This window comes from Sceloporus occidentalis, unplaced genomic scaffold (assembly GCF_023333645.1).
Source record: "Sceloporus occidentalis isolate IW3139 unplaced genomic scaffold, rSceOcc1.0.p SCAF_36, whole genome shotgun sequence".
NCBI lineage: Eukaryota > Metazoa > Chordata > Lepidosauria > Squamata > Phrynosomatidae > Sceloporus > Sceloporus occidentalis.
The window spans coordinates 7,423,775-7,443,717 of NW_028317016.1; the positions used below are offsets into that span (position 1 = coordinate 7,423,775).

General features: G+C 40.0%; 1 protein-coding gene across 1 annotated transcript in view; it reads right to left on the reverse strand.

Moving 5' to 3' along the window:
- Positions 1–424: 424 nt before the first annotated feature.
- The window catches only part of LOC149297902 (leucine--tRNA ligase, cytoplasmic-like), a 30,036-nt gene continuing 10,517 nt past the window's right edge, over positions 425–19,943 (reverse strand). Inside the window, exons 19-31 of the mRNA XM_089488041.1 lie at positions 14,337–14,549; positions 12,680–12,737; positions 11,773–11,836; positions 10,767–10,950; positions 10,336–10,426; positions 9,834–9,974; positions 8,443–8,583; positions 8,095–8,205; positions 7,625–7,735; positions 7,203–7,307; positions 6,564–6,659; positions 5,923–6,055; positions 425–630 (exon numbers count right to left, since the gene is read on the reverse strand). Of these exons, the coding sequence (XP_089344167.1) occupies positions 425–630; positions 5,923–6,055; positions 6,564–6,659; positions 7,203–7,307; positions 7,625–7,735; positions 8,095–8,205; positions 8,443–8,583; positions 9,834–9,974; positions 10,336–10,426; positions 10,767–10,950; positions 11,773–11,836; positions 12,680–12,737; positions 14,337–14,549 (1,654 nt within the window). The remainder of the gene's footprint in view (positions 631–5,922; positions 6,056–6,563; positions 6,660–7,202; positions 7,308–7,624; positions 7,736–8,094; positions 8,206–8,442; positions 8,584–9,833; positions 9,975–10,335; positions 10,427–10,766; positions 10,951–11,772; positions 11,837–12,679; positions 12,738–14,336; positions 14,550–19,943) is intronic.

The following is a 19,943-nucleotide window of genomic DNA, read 5'->3' on the forward strand; positions in this document are numbered from 1 at the left end:
ATTTAAGGACTTAAACAACTCTTAATCTTCTATGCTCTCACAGCTTTCCAGACGGCACCACAAGCATTTGTTTTAAATACTTTAATGAGAACTTTAATGGATCGCGGTACAATATATAGGAAACACTTTGGTGAAGAATCCGGTAACATACATATGTCTTTTGTAACTGGGACAGCAGGTACATTGTAAAGAATTTCACAAGAACGAATAGCCTGGAAATCCAAGTTGTTTTTTTTGTTTTTTTAAAAGGCTTAAAATTAATTCCTTTATACAAAGACTGCGGTGGGGTTCCTGGTAACAACCTTGTGTTTAATGATACAATTTAAATACCTAGGACCACATTTGACTAAATCAATGTTTCTGGTGAAAGGTTAACTGTTACTTTGTTAGTTCTCCCTAAGAAATCCCTCCCACACAGACACTTTTATTCCACCACATACACCAGCGTGCCTCCAATGTCCATTTTCAAGCCATTATCGGCAATCTGGACTCGCTTCTCATTCTGATCAACGTGGAAGGCGGCTTGAGGAGATATTACGGATTTGCCAATTTCTTCTTTTCCGAGGACAGGAACGCGACGGGGCCCCAGCACAGGGTCATCAAACCTCATTAGCTTCACTTTTGTGACATCTGGTGAGAAACAAATTGATAATTAACGGGGCAGAAATTGGTCGTGTTTCTTACATCTTACTCCATTACATTTAAAGATGAGCCGATGCATTTTAAAACCATAAATGAATCCAGAAATGAAAACTGTGTTTTTAATATTCACATCAGATGTCGCAAGGACATATTCCTGGATTTTCCATTACACCGCGAGGAGAACTGAGCAGGAATCCTACTGCGAGCACAAGGGGGGATGTTATAAAACCCCCGTGGACTTTCATTAATTGGATAGTAAGGAGAGTTAAAGTTAAGCCTCCAACACTAGATGTTCCTCCCGTGAAGCTGCAATCACACTACTACAGCGCACCAGTTTAACCCATTAAGGACAAGGGCTATAGGACCAGATTAATGTCGTTTTTTACCCGTTAAGCAAATCTAACCAAATTATTATTATTTTAAGTAGGGCTTAAAAAAAACCATTTATATATGCAAGACATTTTTATGATTTTTCTTCCTTACAAAACATTTAATCACAGTTACCCAATCTAAACCCCTATCCAATTCCCAGCACACTAACTACCCAATATACATTAAAAAAAATACATATAAAAAAAGGCACCCCTCATGGTCAGTTTAAGATAAAATTATTTTGTATAAAACCTGTGTTTTGAGACGCAGGGAATCATTATTTCTTTTTTAGTCTCTCTCAGCTCATAATCACGGTGAGAAGGAGAGACAGAACAATCGCTGTCTTTGTCATAGAACTGTACATATAGGCTGTAGCAGCGATCACTCGCATGGAAGTGCAGGGGATCTACTGTAGGCTGACAACGCCGTGGCGAGGTGGTCGCAAAGGGGTTAAAATGAAAATGAAAAACGCAAAATGGAAACTCATAACAGAAAAAGTAAAAGTGGTCATTTTCATGACAGTGCGGACGACTTGGACTTTAACCCCTTAAGGACCGGGCTCATTTTTCGTTTTGTACCCTGTGGGACCGAGGCTGTTTTGACACTTTTGTGGTGCTTGTGTTCAGCTGTAATTTTCTCCACACCCATTTAGTGTACCCACATAAGTTATATATTGTTTTTTTCAGGACAAGATGGGCTTTCTTCAGATACCATTTTGATCGTATCATCTTATTTACTATAAAAAAAATTAAAAAAACATGGTGAAAAATTGAAAAAAAACCACATTTTATGACTTTTATTTGAAAAATCTTTTACTCACCTAAAAAAGCAAGTAAAAAAACTAGCTAAATAGATTCTACTACTTGTCCTGAGTTTAGAAATACCCAATGTTTTTATGTTTTTTTGCTGTTTTTTGTAAGTTATAGGGCAATAAGTACAAGCAGCGTTTTATGATTTCCAAATCTTTTTTAACAAATCTGGTCAGTCTGCCTCCATCTCCTCTTTGGAACATCTTTGAAGCCGGTTAACTCAATTTAACCCATTCAAACCATATATTTTTGAAAACTAGACACCCCAGGGTATTCCAAATGCTGTTATTTTAACCCTTTCCATGCACCAATTATACAACTACACTTTGTCAAACTTTGTAATAGTAATTTTTTTTAATTTTTTTTCACACAAATTGTACTTTAGTTATAGATATACAGGTCCTGGTATATGCCACTGTCAAACAACACGCCAATGTGTGTTCAGGAACATCTCCTGAGTGCAGCGATACCCGACATGCATGGGTTTGTCGGGTTGTTTCAGATTTAAAATGCCACATTTGGGAAGTGCGCTTTTTTTCTCCATTTTGGTCAGTCTGTACCTATGCCCTATCTTTGAGCTAGGCCACTCCAATTTACCCCATCAGCCATTTTTTTTATATATTAGACACCCCTTGGGTATTTGAAGTGCTTTTATTTTAACTCTTTGTTGAGATTTTTGAGAAATTTTAGCACTTGCTCAAAATAATAAACTTTATTTTTTAATTTTATTTTATTTTTTTAATACTTTTTTTATATATTTTTTTACACATTTTGCTGGTACTGGATGGTTCATCTAGTGACATCACTGCATAATTATTTTTAAATGTTAGCACATTTTTTTTTTATTTTTTTTCCATTTTTTATTTATTTTTATTTTTTTTGAATATTTTACTAATCACATAGTGATTAGAAAGCTGGGCTCCATTGACTTGCATGGTTGAATGCAGTACCTGTATTCAACCAGCAAGTGGAGCCAGTTCTCTAGAGGGTCTGGAGACCCTCTAGCGAACTTTTTCGTCTTTATTGTTTTATTTCCCGGGCCGCCGCCATCTTGCTTGATGGCGAAGATCACCGGCAGCGGCGGCTGTGACCGCTCTCCGGAGCGGTCACAGCCCACCCAGAGGTAAGTGTTTGGTGTCGCTGGATGCCTCCTGATCGAGGCATTCCAGCGACACCATTTAAGTTTAGGAGGCGATCGTTGATCGCCTCCTAAACGCCCCCTTGCTGCATCGAGGCATTGCAGCAAGGCCGTTTAAGCGAAGAAAGTGATCCTTGATCACTTTCTAAGCTTATTTAATTTTTTGACGGTTCAGGACCGTCAAAGGTCATTTAGTGACCTTCTTGTTATGACGGTCCTGAACCGGCAAAGGTCGCGAAGGGGTTAAACCTTTGACAAGTACCGCATTTGCTCGATTATAAGACGACCCTGATTATAAGACGACCCCCCAAAATCTGAATAAATATTGATTTATTAAAAAGAAAAAGCCTGAATATAAGACGACCCTAAAGGAAAAAAGTTTTACCAGTAAATGTTAATTCATGTAAACTATTTTTTTTTTTAATAAAAGCTATGATTGAGAAAAATATTTTTTTTGTTTTTATTTCCTTGTATTTTCCAACCTGTCCCCCAGTTACGCACATCTGCCCCCAGGCTTGCCACACCAATATGGCAATGTGGCCCATGATATGCCTTTTAACCCTCGATATGCCACTGTGCCCCATGGTATGCCTTTTGACCCCCTATGTGCCACTCTGCCTCCAGAAATGCCTTATACCCCTATATCCCATTCTGGCATTTAGGGGTTTAAAATGCATATTATGGGGCAGAGTGGCATATAGGGAGGTATAAGGCATTCCAGGAGGCAGAGTGGCAATAAGGGAGTTAAAAGGCATTGTATAGAGCACTCTGCCTCCAGAAATGCCTTATACCCCTATATGCCACTCTGGCATTTAGGGGGTTAAAAGGCATATTATGGGGCAGAGTGGCATATAGGGAGGTATAAGGCATTTCAGGAGGCAGAGTGCTCTATTAAATGCCCCCTTAATGCCACTCTGCCTCCTGAAATGCCTTATACCTCCCTATATGCCACTCTGCCCCATAATATGCATTTTAACCCCCTAAGTGCCAGAGTGGCATATAGGGGTATAAGGCATTCCAGAAATGCCCTATGCCCCCATTTAACACACACACGCACACACACTTACCGGTGCTTCCAATTGTTGGCAGCGGGGGTTTGTCTGCGTCCGTCGCGCATACCTTCCCCGGCTGTCAGAGATCAGAGATCGCATAGACGTCAACCCGCTGCCCCGGCAATACAGCAGGAAGCACCGGTAAGTGTGTGTGTGGGGGGTGTGGGGTGTGTGTGGGGGGAGACAGGAGGATCCAGGTCCCCTGCAGCGGTGCGGGGGATCTGGATCTTAGTCTCATAATCAGACCTCTATTTGAGGTCTGATTAGAAGACGACCCTGATTAGAAGACGAAAAAAACCTCGTCTTATAATCGAGCAAATACGGTAATTCCACTATAGGAACGCAGAAGAACGCAGAAGAACTATCGAGGAACTGGGCGTTCATTTTAGATTAGTAGGAAGGAGAACTAAGGATATCAATTCTATATATAAATAAAAACAAGTAAGCAGGATCAGATTAAAAGGCTGAGGTCACTTAAATAATAATTGAAGAAATCAATGCATTGCAGCATCAAATCGCTCACTGCAGGTTACAAAGTTCTAAAGAGATGTAAAGCAGGTAGCTTTACATCTCTTTAGAACTTTGTAACCTGCAGCTTAACCAGTTTTATACCAAATTTAACATTAAAAAAAACAGATCCAATACTTACCCCGCATGCATCTCTTTCGCATTCTGTTAGCTGTAGCCATTCTGGCTCATTTTAACATGTGATCACTTTAGCAACAAACTAACATATGCTTTAACAGAAGCACAACTAGGTGTTTTTGTTAAAATCATATCTGAAAGTGCTTTTATGGATTAAAATACTTCCCTGCGGTTTCTGATTTTGCATTGTTATTGCTCTCGTTTGTAACAAGCAAGCAAGCACCTTTGCCAACACCTTCCCAAGAAACGTTTACAGTCAACCGTTGTTCTCTAGCATTAACCAAAAGCAGTAAAAGTGGTTTATTGCACAAGCCATTTAATCTATGACCTCATTTTGGTCCTAAAAGAAAGCAATTGCACCAAACTACTGCATTGTTGACATTTGCACATTTAGTTAATGCTGTATATGATTATAACCCCCCCAACAAATCAGGAGAACTGAAGAAAAAAAAGAGGGCAATTATAGTATAAACAAGGTATTTACAGACTAACACCTGCAAGTTGTAAGGAATACAGCATATACGTGCAGACAATACGCACACAATCAAGTGATTTTAGCTTTTCCTAATCCATTTTTAATGGGATGTCAGCAACCGACCCATCTGCCAGTACATTATACGAGACAGTCGCAGGAGCCAAGAGAGAGTGTCATATGGATCCACTGTTGGATGCAACATTACTGAGGTGACCGTGATCCTCTATTTAGCGAAGTAAAGGTTTCCGGGAAACAAAACACGATCCGCAAACCTCCCGGTAGTTTAACAATTACACGAAACAACTATTCTTCAACGGGGTGCTTGTACAAAAACACATAACATTTGTTCCAAGACGATTTGGCAGCCAACACTTTGCAAATCATATAATGACAACAAAGCATTCAGCCTCAGAGAATACACTTTGTGCTGGAGAAACGAGCCATGATGCTTTGCAATATATCTGCTGGCAGGAGCAATTATATTATTCTGTTGAAAATTAAGCATTGTTATGTTATCCTTCCCAAATTATAGAGTTTCGGATTAACCGCTAGACAAAGCGTCGCTGAATTCTCTCGGTCATCATGCACAGTAACAAGATACTTGGTAATAGAGAGAGAACGCCTTCCTTGTTTGCTGTAACATCCTTGAAATTCTATTCTACCCAGCCTGCTCTAATCGTTCATTAAAGCCGCGCTAACCGCTACTCGTTTGCTCAGACCTTCATAGCCTTGTGAATATATCTTGGCCCCCATCTCATTGCTACACTACTCTTCCAGGCTGGAAGTTACCTTTGATGCCCCTGTCGGTCTTCATTAGGCGTCTTATTATTGAATCTCTGCTGTCTCCTTGGCGGATGGAAATCTTGGTGGAGAAGTGGCCGTTTGATGGCTGCGGGTTGACCAAAAAGACAGGCACCCCAGGCTTAAAAACAAAATGAGAAAGGAATTAGTAAACCAATAACTCCAGATTCTGGAGTTCACCTAAACATCTTTGAATGCCTGTGTGAGAATTTTTGATAGGGTACTTATGTCCGCTGTAATTCACCCTGCTGTGTATGCCTCGTGCCCATAGTCCATAGAATTATGCTAGTAGAGTATTCAATACATGTCTCTATCTCAGGCAGCCACATTATTGTCAGTCTAATTCAACTACTCGGTCATCATTCTGCTGACTACAATAACACAACCAAGAAAATCATTCCTGAGACTTGTGGGTGAGATAAATTTAGTGTAATTGCCACTAAATTTTAAGGTTTCCAACTGAACACTCGTAATTATGTACGTATACGAGTGATACGGGGGCAACAGATTTAACTAAACACATGTTTTACGCAGACAGCACTTTCAACCGTGCTGCACACTGGCAGATTTTCTTGCGGCATTAAACCCAACACAAGATTTAGCGGCGGATGAATCTCTGTTGTGCATACCTCAGTCCTAAAGACAGAAAACGGCTTTCCAGGGCAACAGTCTTCCTTAATTTTGTCATCGGCGTCTGAAGCAAATTTTATTTCAATCTGATCAAGCTGGGGAAACAAACAGGAGAAATATAGATTTTATAATGGAAATAATTAGAGTTTAAGTACTATAGGAGTTGGTAGTTGCCCAAATATATATAACGGCAGATTTACGGGGGTGCTAACTGGCAATATGCACTGCTTTGAGGGTACATACTAGAATTTCTAAGTTTATCATCATAAAGGATATTCCTTGAGCGTACAGCTAAGATGGTCGTGGGTTACATTAAATCTACTAAGGCAACGTGGAAACGTTTCCATACCATGTAACTGGATTGTCACTGTTAGGTTTAACGCATGCGTTTTATGGTTATAACTGGCTTCTGTACAGTCTTAGACCACCTTCTGTATTGTAGAGCAGGCAGAAGATCAGCTGTCAAGGCTAACCTGCCACCTTATCTCTAAGTAGAAGGGGATGACTTTTTTTTATCGTTTTTCTTCTACTAAAGTGCCACTTAAAGTATTGTTGGCTTTCAGAAAAGGCCCAGTAGGGCACCTAGAGGACTTTAATATTGCAGCAGTTAATACTTAGGAGTGTGATAGAATACCGACCTCCAGAGAGTTGGTCAGGTAGACTATATTCTCCAGAAGGACAGTCCGCTCTTCAAACTCCAGCTCCAGATCCAGGATACGTTGGCCTTTCTTTTCTAGATTTTCCTAGATGGTAAATAAAAGGGAAGCCTGTAAGTGCCATACTTAAAAAAGGGAAACGTAACAATATAAACCAAACCGAAAATACATGAATTAAATCAAAACATGTGGGTCGAAGAGAGTGAACAGGGAATGCAACATCCAGATTATTTACAGTAGGTTGATATATTCAACCAAAAATAAATAAATAAATATATATATATATATAGATAGATAGAACACATGCTCACAACAAGTCAGATTCTGGTGAGATTTTAAGAAATGAATACATCAGAGACATCTAGTTATGCGACATATATACCCATGCGAAAGGCAACCGATACCTTAATCATAGCAACAAAGGGCATGACACGTTTCATGTATTTTTTCAGCTCCGGCAGACTGTTCAACTCAGTTGCTATAACTTTGTTATCAGGAAGTTGTCCAGCATTGGTCTAGAATCGAAAATATAAAATATGAAACAATAGCAGATTGATATCCAACAACATTGTCCTTCAATGGTGCAAGAACAACAGTAATCACTCCAACAAAACTATATTTATCAGAACATTTGATACATGATGCAGATTGTTCTCGAGGAAGGGAAAGACATAGCTGGAAAGCATGGCTTTACCATGGCAGAAAACAGAAAATATATACTGTTTCTACAGACAGAAATGGGACTTTTAAGGTCGTATATCAGAGCGATACACTCGTACCCAACAAACATAATGAGACCACAGGAAAAAGCGACTCAGGTAGGGCTGTAAGAAGAACACATGGAAGGTACGGGGAGAAGAAAGAGTCATCATACCTCATAATGTTTCCGCAGATTTAATAAGGTTTTGTGTTGCCATGGGGGATATGTTTTGGCCACATAAATGGTGCAATGTGTAGGCTTCTGTGGAGGCAGCTTGTCTCCTTTCTAGGAAGGAAATACATATTATTTCTTGAGACAAATGATAAGAAATAACGACAAACAGAGTTATAGGGCCGCGCTCAAGGCAAATTGATAAAGTAATTAGGCCCATTAAATAACGTAGTTATGTTTATATTTGGCAGGCTTAAACACTATTAGTAAGGTTTTTCCTTTGGAAACCATTGGTAGCTGCAGAATGAAATGGACACATTAGGTAAATAATAATACTATATCACTTCTTACCTTCCCCTTTGCTGGAGCCATGTAGTTTTTGAGTCTTAGTCGGAGGTCATGGGCCGTTTCTGTCAAGTACTGCGATGAACGGATCAGTACCTCGTCGACAGGGCCTGGTACCGGCCAAGAGGCCTTCATGAGGGAGTCAAGCTGCACAAGACATTAAGAAGTCGGCCATGAGCATTTTGTTTGGCACATCTTTGGCTTCGCAGACATTTCTGCTTAACGCATTACTATATATCTTCCAGCGTGTAGGAACCAAGAAGAAACAGTCATTCTGATCTGCTCTTGTTTTCCTACATTTGGCGGAAGCATTTCCATTGGAATACATGGAAGACCATGGCAACCCAAGCAATGATCTACGATCTGACGCCAAATCACTTGAAAAGGATTTAAAATGAGACCTGGCTTGCCAGAGACAATCAGTGAAGTATTCTTGGCTGCTGTCCGTGAGACACACACTTAAAAACGATAAAACACTAACACTAAGAATATAAAATGGACTTTGTTTCCAAAGATTCCATTACTGGGTCTATATGGATCTAAATATTCTTTATTAAATTTAATTTCAGAAACATCATTAGGTCTTATTTCCCTAAGTCATAATTCTGATATCATAAAAAGGACCGAAGGGCATCACAGTCTTCGATTGTTTTTTTTTTTTCTTGTTATATATATATTTTAAGTTATTTAAAATGAAAAGGTGAGATTTAATGCAAACATTTTTCCGAACAGACAAGGAGTTACTAAACCCTCATAGCGAAGCTCAGATAAGCATTGCTTCGTAACGATCCACCGAGCACTGCAATCTTCATTGATATGACCTATCTTCTGCTAGGTATGGAAATCAGATAAAAGCTATTTGCCCTAAGCTGCCCATGGTAATCTTGCAAGTGATTTACAGACACTTTTAGATATGGATAATGCTGCCGCGCCAAGCATGTGTAGTTGTATAATTTAAAATAAATATAATGCGAAGAAGCCGGTGCATTGCTAAATGCCTTTACTTTAACAGATGTTAGTAACGGAGGGCTATACTTTTACCAATTTAGACACAAATTGCAGACATTTGCTGCAATTTCGAGCAAGAGTAAGCTGAAAGCATCGAAAAACTACTCGTACAGCCACACGGATTTCTATAGAATCTGATTTACATTTACATTAAAAGCTGCACGAATCGCTCTCATCATGCGGAGCCGAGAAGATGCTTTTCAAATCGTCAGAATAATCCTACTTCCTGGAAGACTGATCAAAACATCTCAAGATCACACGGCGGCTGCTTTCTTTTGTCACGGTAAACAAGATGTTTTCCCCATAAATGAGATGCCCTTAAGACACCTATGCAATTTAACAATGCTTTTTTTAAGGCTTTGGAAAAGCGCCAAACCCTCTACGCGTACCTTTCCCAGTAATGACCACACGTGCTCACACAGATGTGGGCAGATGGGAGCCAGCAGAAGCGTCTGCGTCTCGATAAACCGGAACACCAAGTCTCTGTGCATGCCTTCAATGGCCAATTCGCGGTACTTGTCTTTCGCAGCCTGGAAACATAAAGAGTTAAACTGAAATGCATCTATTTTGGAGAGTTCAGCACGAACAAAGTGAACAATCTGATGGGGTTTACTCAATAAAGGCCATTCTTAACAACCGTATCCACAAGAGATGGTCCTGCACCATGCATAGTTCAATCAGTGAAATTACTTCTAAGAGCTCTCCGTGATAAAGAGCAAGCCAAATGATACTAGAAGCAGAAGCTCAATGGGTATGGTCCTCATACAACAGCCTGAGGTAAATGACGAACTACGCAACAAGACAACTAAGACACTTACTCAGAAGAATAGGGCGTTTAAGAAGATTCTTCTAGTTTTTGTTTCTATGTACAAAAAAACCCAAAAAACATACCTGAAACTCAAAAAATCCTGTTTTTAAGGCCTCCTTGAACATCATTTTTTCATAGTTTTGTTCCGTCTTCTCAATTCCTGCATTAATCTCGCTGAAATAAAAAGGCGGGAAAAAACAGTTTGGTAATCCTGGGCAATAGCAGTGGTTATTGTGACCTGGCTATAGAATGTGATTGTCTGCCGTCAGAGCTTGATAACTCTGTGTAAAAGTATAGAGACGGACAAACTGGTCAGTAATAAAGTTGGAGTAAAGAGTAAAACGGGAATAAAATTGGAAGAGAAGGGCACACGCAATGACAAACCGCACACAGAACCAGAGACACATAGCGCAAAATAACAAAGGCAAACAAACGCAAATTGACGCAATGATAGGGACTTTACAACTAAGTATATCGGTGTTGGTGGTAATCCAAGACAGTTTATGACAGGCACCTTGCGAACACCCGATCATTAAACGTCTGTGTCGCTCCACTTCTGAGGCTGTCAAAATTTGCAAGCATTTCTTTGACCCACTCCACCCATGTGTACAAACGTAAAATGCCTGCGTCCGCCATTGCTTCCACAAAGTTAGCATCCTCCACCGTGTCCCCAGCATCAGCCAAGGCCAGACGCATGCCTAGAGGCGTAGAAAAAAAGAAAGAAAACGGGGGAAATGTCATTCTGCGGTTATCATAAGGTACACCATAGTAGTTGACTTCATACCACCAAAGGTCAACTTTCTACAAGATGTCACAAATTTCATTTTTCGTGACTGCAGTCCCCTATAAGCATCATGGGAACTGCTTACCAACCAAGCTTTAGAGGTATAACACATGTAATACTTTTAATATCTAAATAATCCAGAATAATAAGTACATGTATAGATCGACCAATCAATATAAAGGATTACAAGATGCTTCTTCTGTATTGTGAACACCCTCTCATCACTACACAAATGCTATAAAGTCTTCTGCTTGGAGGCTTGGTCCTTACACCTCTTGACGCCATCTACATATCCCATTGACTCCATGTATGATTTTCAAACATTTGATTTCTGGGCATTCATAAAATGTTTTAAGACCGAAATTATGTACCATAAGGGAAAAAAATACCTTAATCAACAGAGTTCGGCACAAACAGGCGATACGAGAGAGTAAAATGACTTGATTTGTCAACATGCTTTATCCACGCGAATGCAAGAATCATTCAGCAACAGGATAACAGGGATATTAAAATAATATTTCAGACAGTATGTGAAATGTTCTCATCGTAGGCAATAATATTTATATTCCACTTAAATGGATGTTTGAAGTGCTGGAAATCTAATATGCTGTCATAAAGACACTCATATGTTTCCCTTGATTAAGTCATACATATTTAAAAAGATATATAAAGTAGTGGATCCATTTAAAATAGATTGAATATAAGTTCAGTGAACGCGAGGTCCACGCGCACTCACCGTCAGCTGAAAACTTATCGACTGCCTGAGTTAGAGTGAGGAAGTTGCCCGTAGACTTGGACATCTGATGGAAAAAGGACAGAGCGAGGTTTATTTCATGAAATAAAAAGCAAAAATCACGAGGCACCCTTATTATATGTGCAAAATCATCTTCAACTATTAACCTATGAATGGCGTCTGTATGTAAAAATAAAATCCCTGGATTCTCTAAAAAAAAATAAAAAATGTTTTTTTCCCTTGAGTATAAAATGCAGTGTTGTATAAAGTAACATAGGTTAGCACTTTTCTCTGCAGATGTGAAGTCATGCCGTATTCTGGATGACTTTCCTTATTCATACCGAACTGAACGGATTCTTCATGACACCGCTTATGTTGTCCGTTCACGCTACAGCAGGGGCATCCAACCTGCAGCCCTCCAGCTGCTGCAGGACTACATCTCCCATCCTCCTCAATCAGCCCCATAGCTGAAAGAGCATTATGGGAGATGTAGTCCTGCAACAGCTGGAGGGGCCCCAAGTTGGACGCCCCTGCTCTACAGAATTTCATTAGCCTGCGTGCTGGTTAAGACTAACTGATAAAGGGTGTTTATCTATTATATTGGGCTAAGTTGCAGAACTAGAACACATATAAAATAATAAATCTTTAATAAACAGGACAATATTTTTCAAAATGTATTTTTAATCTGATGCTAGTAATAAAAAAAAACGGTGGGAATTCCAAAACGGGAAGAAAAAAAGTAAGCTATTGATTAACGCGTGTTTTAATTTAAGTAGCACAGGGACCGTTTAACCGGAAGCTTACTGGTGTTTATGGAACTACAAATCCCATGATGCTGTGCACATTATGAGAGTTGCTGATCCACAACAGCTGGTGAGCATCGTGATGTTAGCAGAATGTGCTATAGTACCTTCTCAGAGTTGAGCAGTAGGTGTCCATTCGCTCTCACAGCTACTGGCCATTTGCCACTAAAGAGAATAGGAGGAGAGAAAATATTACAAAAAACAATCAATATTATCCATAAAAGGTCTGCTATTTTCAAATTATTTACTTTAAAAGGGAAAAATAACAGTTAGAACCGAAATGATCTACAAAAACACTAACATTCACAAATTTCAACATAACTTTTAGATTCTCCTATTTTTAATCAACATCAGCCGCTGTATAAATGGTGAAAAAGAGGGTCTTAAAAAAAAAAAAATGCTTCCCAAGTCTGCCAGAGAACAGGAACAGCATTTGAAATACTTAAATCACCCTAGATGCATGAGAACATGTATTTACCAATGTAACAAAAACGTCCATTTGCATCGAAGTGGCTAGGACTTGACTATAGTTGCCCTTAAATGATTCTGTACGAGCGGCCGGTAAATGGCATTCAATTGCATGGAAAAGCTTGTAACACGCAGCTATCGCCCACCTGGTTGCTAAGCGCACTTCGGTCACCTCGCCACATAAAGACTATTAAGAGATCATTTTATGGTTAAAATAAAAAATCTGTGAACGCCTTCAAATAAAAAAACGTAGTCCGGTCAAAATCTGTGTAATGAATCTCACTCAAGAATCACTGATTTGACAGCAGCATATCAGAAATCCGTTTCATTACAATGGCAATAAACACATAAAATCTATTATTCTTAAATGCTGTAAGTTAATCAAAGGGGCAGTTTACTGTCCCAGACAGCCATTCTAAACAAGAACGTATATTAAAGTATACTGTGAGGACTTCAATATGCGTCATTCAAAAACAAAAAAAACAAATAAAAAACTCACCTGGTATAAAAACTACAGCCCTGCAGCTGCAGTCCTCATTGAAGTAGCCAGAGGCATGAAAGTGGTCCCACGGAGAACGGACAAACGCATATGAGGGATTCTGATGAATCCCTCCTATGCATTTGCAAAATGGACCCCAGGTAAATTTAAAGGGACTTCTCCATGCTACCCTATGCATTAAAATGCATATGATGGCTGGAGCGCCCCTTTAAAATGACTAAATAAAATTGGGATTTTAGGGAAGGGGTACAATGTGGTATGTGTATTTGTGTAATTTTTCACTTGTTTAGTTTATTATTGTTACACTTAAAAAAAATAGTTTTTAAATATGAATCTGGTTTTGAAATGGGGGAAACTATTGTGATGTCATAATGACTTCACTAGAGCGGTTTTCCCTGTACTACCAAAATATGCAGCGCATGTAAACAGCTTTTTTCCCTATAGGGGGAGAAGTTCTGTTTCTCTGTCTTCTCATACTCCTTACAGGCTGCTGTGTCCCTCTGATCACAAACCTCTGGGTTTCAGTGAATAGGAGGGGATCCCCAGCGATGTCGGATAAGGTTGCTTGAGGGGGGAATGCCTGAACAGACGTTCAGGCATTTAAATCCCTATAATGTGAAAGTGCTCATTACAACCTTCGTCCAAAGGACGTTAAAACCTTTAGAAAGAAATGTGGATCTGAAATTAATTCAAATAATCTCTCACTACAAAGGGTGAGTGAAGACACATGACATGTATGCATCTGGGCTAAAGACAATGTCTTTAATAAGTTTAATAGTGCTGTGCCACATGCTCACCTGTCCTCAGGCCACATTGCCACGTGGTTGTACAGGTAATAAGTGAGATGGTTTGGCACAAGGTCTTTGCCAGACACCCGGAGATCTACTGGATACCAGAACTCAAATTCCTGCTTCAACTTGTTGAGTTTCTCTTTGGGAATGTTGGTCTTCGGGAATTGGGCATTCTTGAAAAAGATGTAATCCCAGACTTCTCTGGTCATTTGTTCTGGCCTGAGTGTTGGACAAGATACCTTAGTTAGACCAACTAATATGAAATGTGTGCAGACTTTTGCACTAACCTCTTGATAATCAATGCTATTTTCCACCCCAAACATATATATACACACATACATATATTTTTATATCCAAAAAGTTATCCTGGTTTGCATAATGATTTCTAAACAACGAATAACGAAGAGAAAATATTTTTTTTAACCCCTTCAATCCCCTATAGACGTACCGGGACGTCCAAAAAACGCCCACAAAGAAACCCCTATGGACGTCCCGGTACGTCCAGCCCTTCGTGCAGCGTCAGGGACACATCCCTGCCGCTGCACGGGAGACCAGGCTGTCGTTTGACAGCCTGGACTCCCCACTGACAGCAGAAGCCGGCTTTGCCGGCTTTCTGCTGTCCGATCGCCCGTAACAGCTTCCGGCATGAAAGCCGGTAAGCTGTTACCGGTAAACTGCCCGATCGAGCGATTGCGCAGTTGCAAACGCGCGATCGGGCATTCCCTGCGGGGATATCCTGCCCTCCGATGAGGCACAGAGACGCTGCGATCTCTATGCAGGTCTGTGAGGACCTGCATAGAGATCACAGTGTGATCGGTGCAGGGGGGGATCGCGGGGAGGGGAGTGAGAAACCATCTCTCTCACTCCCCCTCCCGTCCTGTAGGGGAAAAGCAGAAAAAAACAAAACGGTTATTCATTTAAAAATAATATTAAATAAATCATTAAAATATTAATATAAATAATAACAAAAAAAAATTATAATGTGGGCTGTGATGTCATTGTGACATCACTGACATGTTCAGGAGGTCCCTAGGAGGACCTCTAACCATTACTGTGTAAAAATAATATATAAAAAATAAAAAAAAATGTAAAAAAATTAAAATAAAATACAAATTAAAAAAAAATACATAAAAAAAGATAATAAAAAAATTATTAAAAAACCTTACTTCCCATTGCCCTAGCATAACATCTAGCCAGTATAACCCTCCTGCCTCCGTTCACAACCCCCAAACCCGTTAAGCCATAGGCATAAAAATTATACAAAATTGTACACCTAATAGAACGCTCCCTGGTGCTGGGAAAGTCTGGAAAATCTATATAAATTAGGTATTTCTGAAATCAGGACACCTGAATTGATAAACTTGGAGGGGATTTTCCATCACTTTACCTAATTTTGTGAGGATTCAGAGGGAAAATGTAAAAAAAATTAGTTTATTTTTCTAATCTTCGCTAGTTTTTACTAAATTTCTCATTCTAAATTTTCAGCTAATCACCCAACTATGGTATCAAACGAAAGCTCTATCTCTCCTTGAAAAAACAATATATAGTTTACATGGGTACACTATTCATAGGAAAGGAGAATAATCGCTAAACCGACATACCCCCAAAATGGCAAAATTGCTCTGGGCTTTGAGGTACCAAAAACCCCTGGGATTGAAGGGGTTAAAACAAGGTTATTTTTGAGGTTCCAGCACTAATAGAACGTGAGCATCAATTTATCAAAATTTTGTGTGGTCTATGTCATATCCCAGCGCTCAGGACTGAAGCCGCGAGCACCGCAATGGATCATTGAAACGGAGGCTTGTAGGTAAGAGAGAATTGGAGAGAGGGGAGAGATAGTGGCAGCAGCACACGGGTTCCATCTGAGAAGCCATCAAGCACATTGCACCCATCCTGTTTAATCTAAATATATTTATATACATTTAAACAGGATGGGTGCAAGGTGTTTGGAGGCCATTCACCTGGAACCCGTGTGCTGCTGCCACTGCCCACGTGTCTGTGTATGTGTATATGTATGTAAGTGAGTGCGAGTATGATTGTGCGTGTGTTATGCTATTTTTTTGGTCTGGAAGGTGAAAAACACCGCACTTCCCCAGATGCACACACCAGTATGCACTATTGGCACTTTTGAGGTGTGCAACTTGGCTTAATGCAGAAAATTGAGCACTTGGTCCCAAAAATATTTGCCATTGCTGCACTAAACTATCACTAAACTGGAGAATAAGGTAAGAGGTAAAAAAACCCCATACAAATTGCAGGCCTTTACAACAACTTTACTAAGGTGATCAAGGGATAAATTACTTAAGACCCTCCAAAGAACACCTGATTTTATTTTTGACATCTATAAGACTGCGTAACACCGTCATAATGATCTGCTTTATGATCACCAGGAGCAGGGGGAAAAAAATCAAACCTCGAAACAAAGCCAATGAGTGTAAACACTGGTTTAGCATGCAAGCAAAGTGATTTCTTATTTGTTGGTTATCACAAGGCAATCTCCAACTGGCCTCCATGGGTCTGATTTCATCACTTGGAACCAATGACCGAAAAGATGCACATGGATGTATGATATATGATATGTAGTTTATGTATAGTGTTCTATGCCAGAATCATGGTAATTAACCCCTTAAGGACCAGGCTGTGTTTTACCTTTTGTACCATTGGGACCGAGGCTGTTTTAACACTTTTGCGGGGTTCGTGTTTAGATGTAATTTTCTCTTCACTCATTTAGTGAACCCACACAAATTATATGTTGTTTTTTTCAGGACAAGAAGGGCTTTCTTCAGATACCATTGTTTTAATCATATTATCTAATTTCCCATAAAAAAAAATAAAATATGATGAAAAATGTAAAAAAATCCCACATTTTCTGACTTTTACCCCAAAAATCTTTTACTCATCCAAAAAAGCTAATGAAAAAACCTACTAAATATTAGGGCTGCAACAACTAATCGCTAAAATCGATAATCGATAATGAAAATCGTTGCCAACGAATTTCATTATCGATTAGTTGAATCGATTTTTATCGATTATTAAATGAGGGTTTTTTCCGAGCAAACGATCTGAAAAATACCCCTCATTGTATAATCCGTTTCAGTGACTCACAGCAGCAGCTCCTACTTACCAGCCCCTCCCTGTAATCACTGTGACAACTGGCCCCGCCCCCTTCTTTCTCCCAGAAGGCCAGAACCACATGGCTGTGACACTCATCTAACTGTAAGTATAAAATTAATATTTGGGCTGCTGAAAGTTAGGGGAGGTGGGGGTTAATTTAGGGGCAGTTATGGTTAATGGGGTGTTTAGGGTTAATTTAGGGGCAGTTATGGTTAATGGGGTGTTTAGGGTTAATTTAGGAGCAGCTGTGGTTAATGGGGTGTTTGGGGTTAATTTGAGGCAGTTTTGGTTAATGGTATGTTTAGGGTTAATTTAGGGGCTGTTGTGGTTCATGGGGTCTTTAGGGTTAATTTAGGGGATGCTGTGGTTGATGGGGTCTTTAGGGTTAATTTAGGGGCAGTTATGGTTAATGGGGTGTTTAGGGTTAATTTAATGATGAGGACTGAGGGTTAATTTAATTAATTTATTAAAGTTAACTTAAGGTGCAGTTAGAGGTAAAGGGGGGCAAACTAAGGGGAATCTAAATCCTGGGGGCAGTGAAGATTAACCCAGTACTTATTTATAAAAGTATGGTGTAATTGTGCTGTGAACAGGTCTGTGACTCTATGAGGGGACTATGAGATATCTGGGGGGTATAAGGCATATCTGGGGAGGACGGAGTGACATGTCTGGGGGTATAAGGCATATAGGGTATATAAGGCATATGTGGGGAGGGCAGTGTGGCATGTCTGGGGAGGACAGAGTGGTGTATCAGGGTGTATAAGGCAGATCTGGGGCCACAGTGGCATATCTGGGGGGAAGAGTGGAGTGGCATATGTGGGGAGGGCAGTGTGGCATGTCTGGGAGGCAGTGTGGCATGTCTGGGGAGGATGGAGTGGTGTATCGGGGTATAAGGTGTATCAGGCACAGTGGCATATGTGGGAGGCAGCGTGGAGTGGCATATGTGGGAGGCAGCGTGGAGTGGTATATTTGGGAGGCAGCGTGGAGTGGCATATGTGGGAGGCAGAGTGGCATATGTGGGAGGCAGCGTGGAGTGGCATATGTGGGAGGCAGAGTGGAGTGGTATATGTGGGAGGCAGCGTGGAGTGGCATATGTGGGAGGCAGCGTGGAGTGGCATATGTGGGAGGCAGCGTGGAGTGGCATATGTGGGAGGCAGCGTGGAGTGGTATATGTGGGAGGCAGCGTGGCATATGTGGGAGGCAGCGTGGCATATGTGGGAGGCAACGTGGAGTGGCATATGTGGGAGGCAGCGTGGAGTGGCATATGTGGGAGGCAGCGTGGAGTGGCATATGTGGGAGGCAGCGTGGCAAGCCTGGGCTCAAATGTGCATAAATTGGGGGGGGCTGGTTGCGAAATAAAGGCAAGAAATGCATTTTAGCAAAGTTTTTTTATTATGCTGTTTGTATTTAATATAATTTGTTTATTACATTATTTTAAATAAATGAAAAATTTACATTCATTTTTTTTATCCGATTAATCGAAAAAATAATCGGCCAACTAATCGATTATGAAAATAATCGTTAGTTGCAGCCCTACTAAATATATTCTACTATTTGTCCTGAGTTTAGAAATACCCAATGTTTTTATGTTTTTTTGCTTTTTTCTGCACGTTATGGAGCATTAAGTACAGGTAGCGTTTTGCTATTTCAAAACCATTTTTTCCAAATCTGGTAATTCTTCCCCCATGTGCCATTTCGGGTATCTTTGAAGCCAACACAAACAACACCCTAATATGTTTTCAACAACATCTCTCGAGTACAGTGATACCACCCATGCATGGGTTTGACTGCTGTTTGGGGTTAAAAGGCCACATTTGGGAAGTGCGCTTTTTCCCCCCTATTTTGGTCAGTCTGTGCCTATGCCCTATCTTTGAGCCTGGCCACTACAATTTACCTCATAAAACCATATATTTTTGAAAACTAGACACCCCAAGGTACTTAAAATGGTAGTATTTAACCCTTTCCATGCATCAGATTCTACCACCAGCCTTTGCCACACTTTGTGGTAGTATTTTTTTCTTTATTTTTTTCACACAAATTGTACTTTGGGTATAAATTTATAGCTCCAGGTATACGTCACTATCAAACAACACCCTAATATGTGTTCAGGAACATCTCCCGAGTTCAGTCATACTCCACATGTATGGGTTTGTCTGGTGTTTGAGGTTAAAATGCCACATTTTGGAAGTGCGCTTTTTTTCCCCCCATTTTGGTCAGTCTGTGCCTATGCCCTATCTTTGAGCCCGGCCACTCCAATTTACCCCATCAAACCATTCATTTTTTTAAATTAGACACCCCTTGGGTATTTGAAATGCTTTTATAAAAATTTTTCCACGTCAGGATTTTTGGGAAGATACAGCGCTAATTTTAGCACTTGCGCATAATAATAAACTTTATTTTTTTATCTTATTTATTTTACTCTTTTTGGACTTTTTTTTTTTTACATTTTGCTGGAACTGGATAGTTCCTCTAAAGCATAATAATTTTTAAATGTTACCA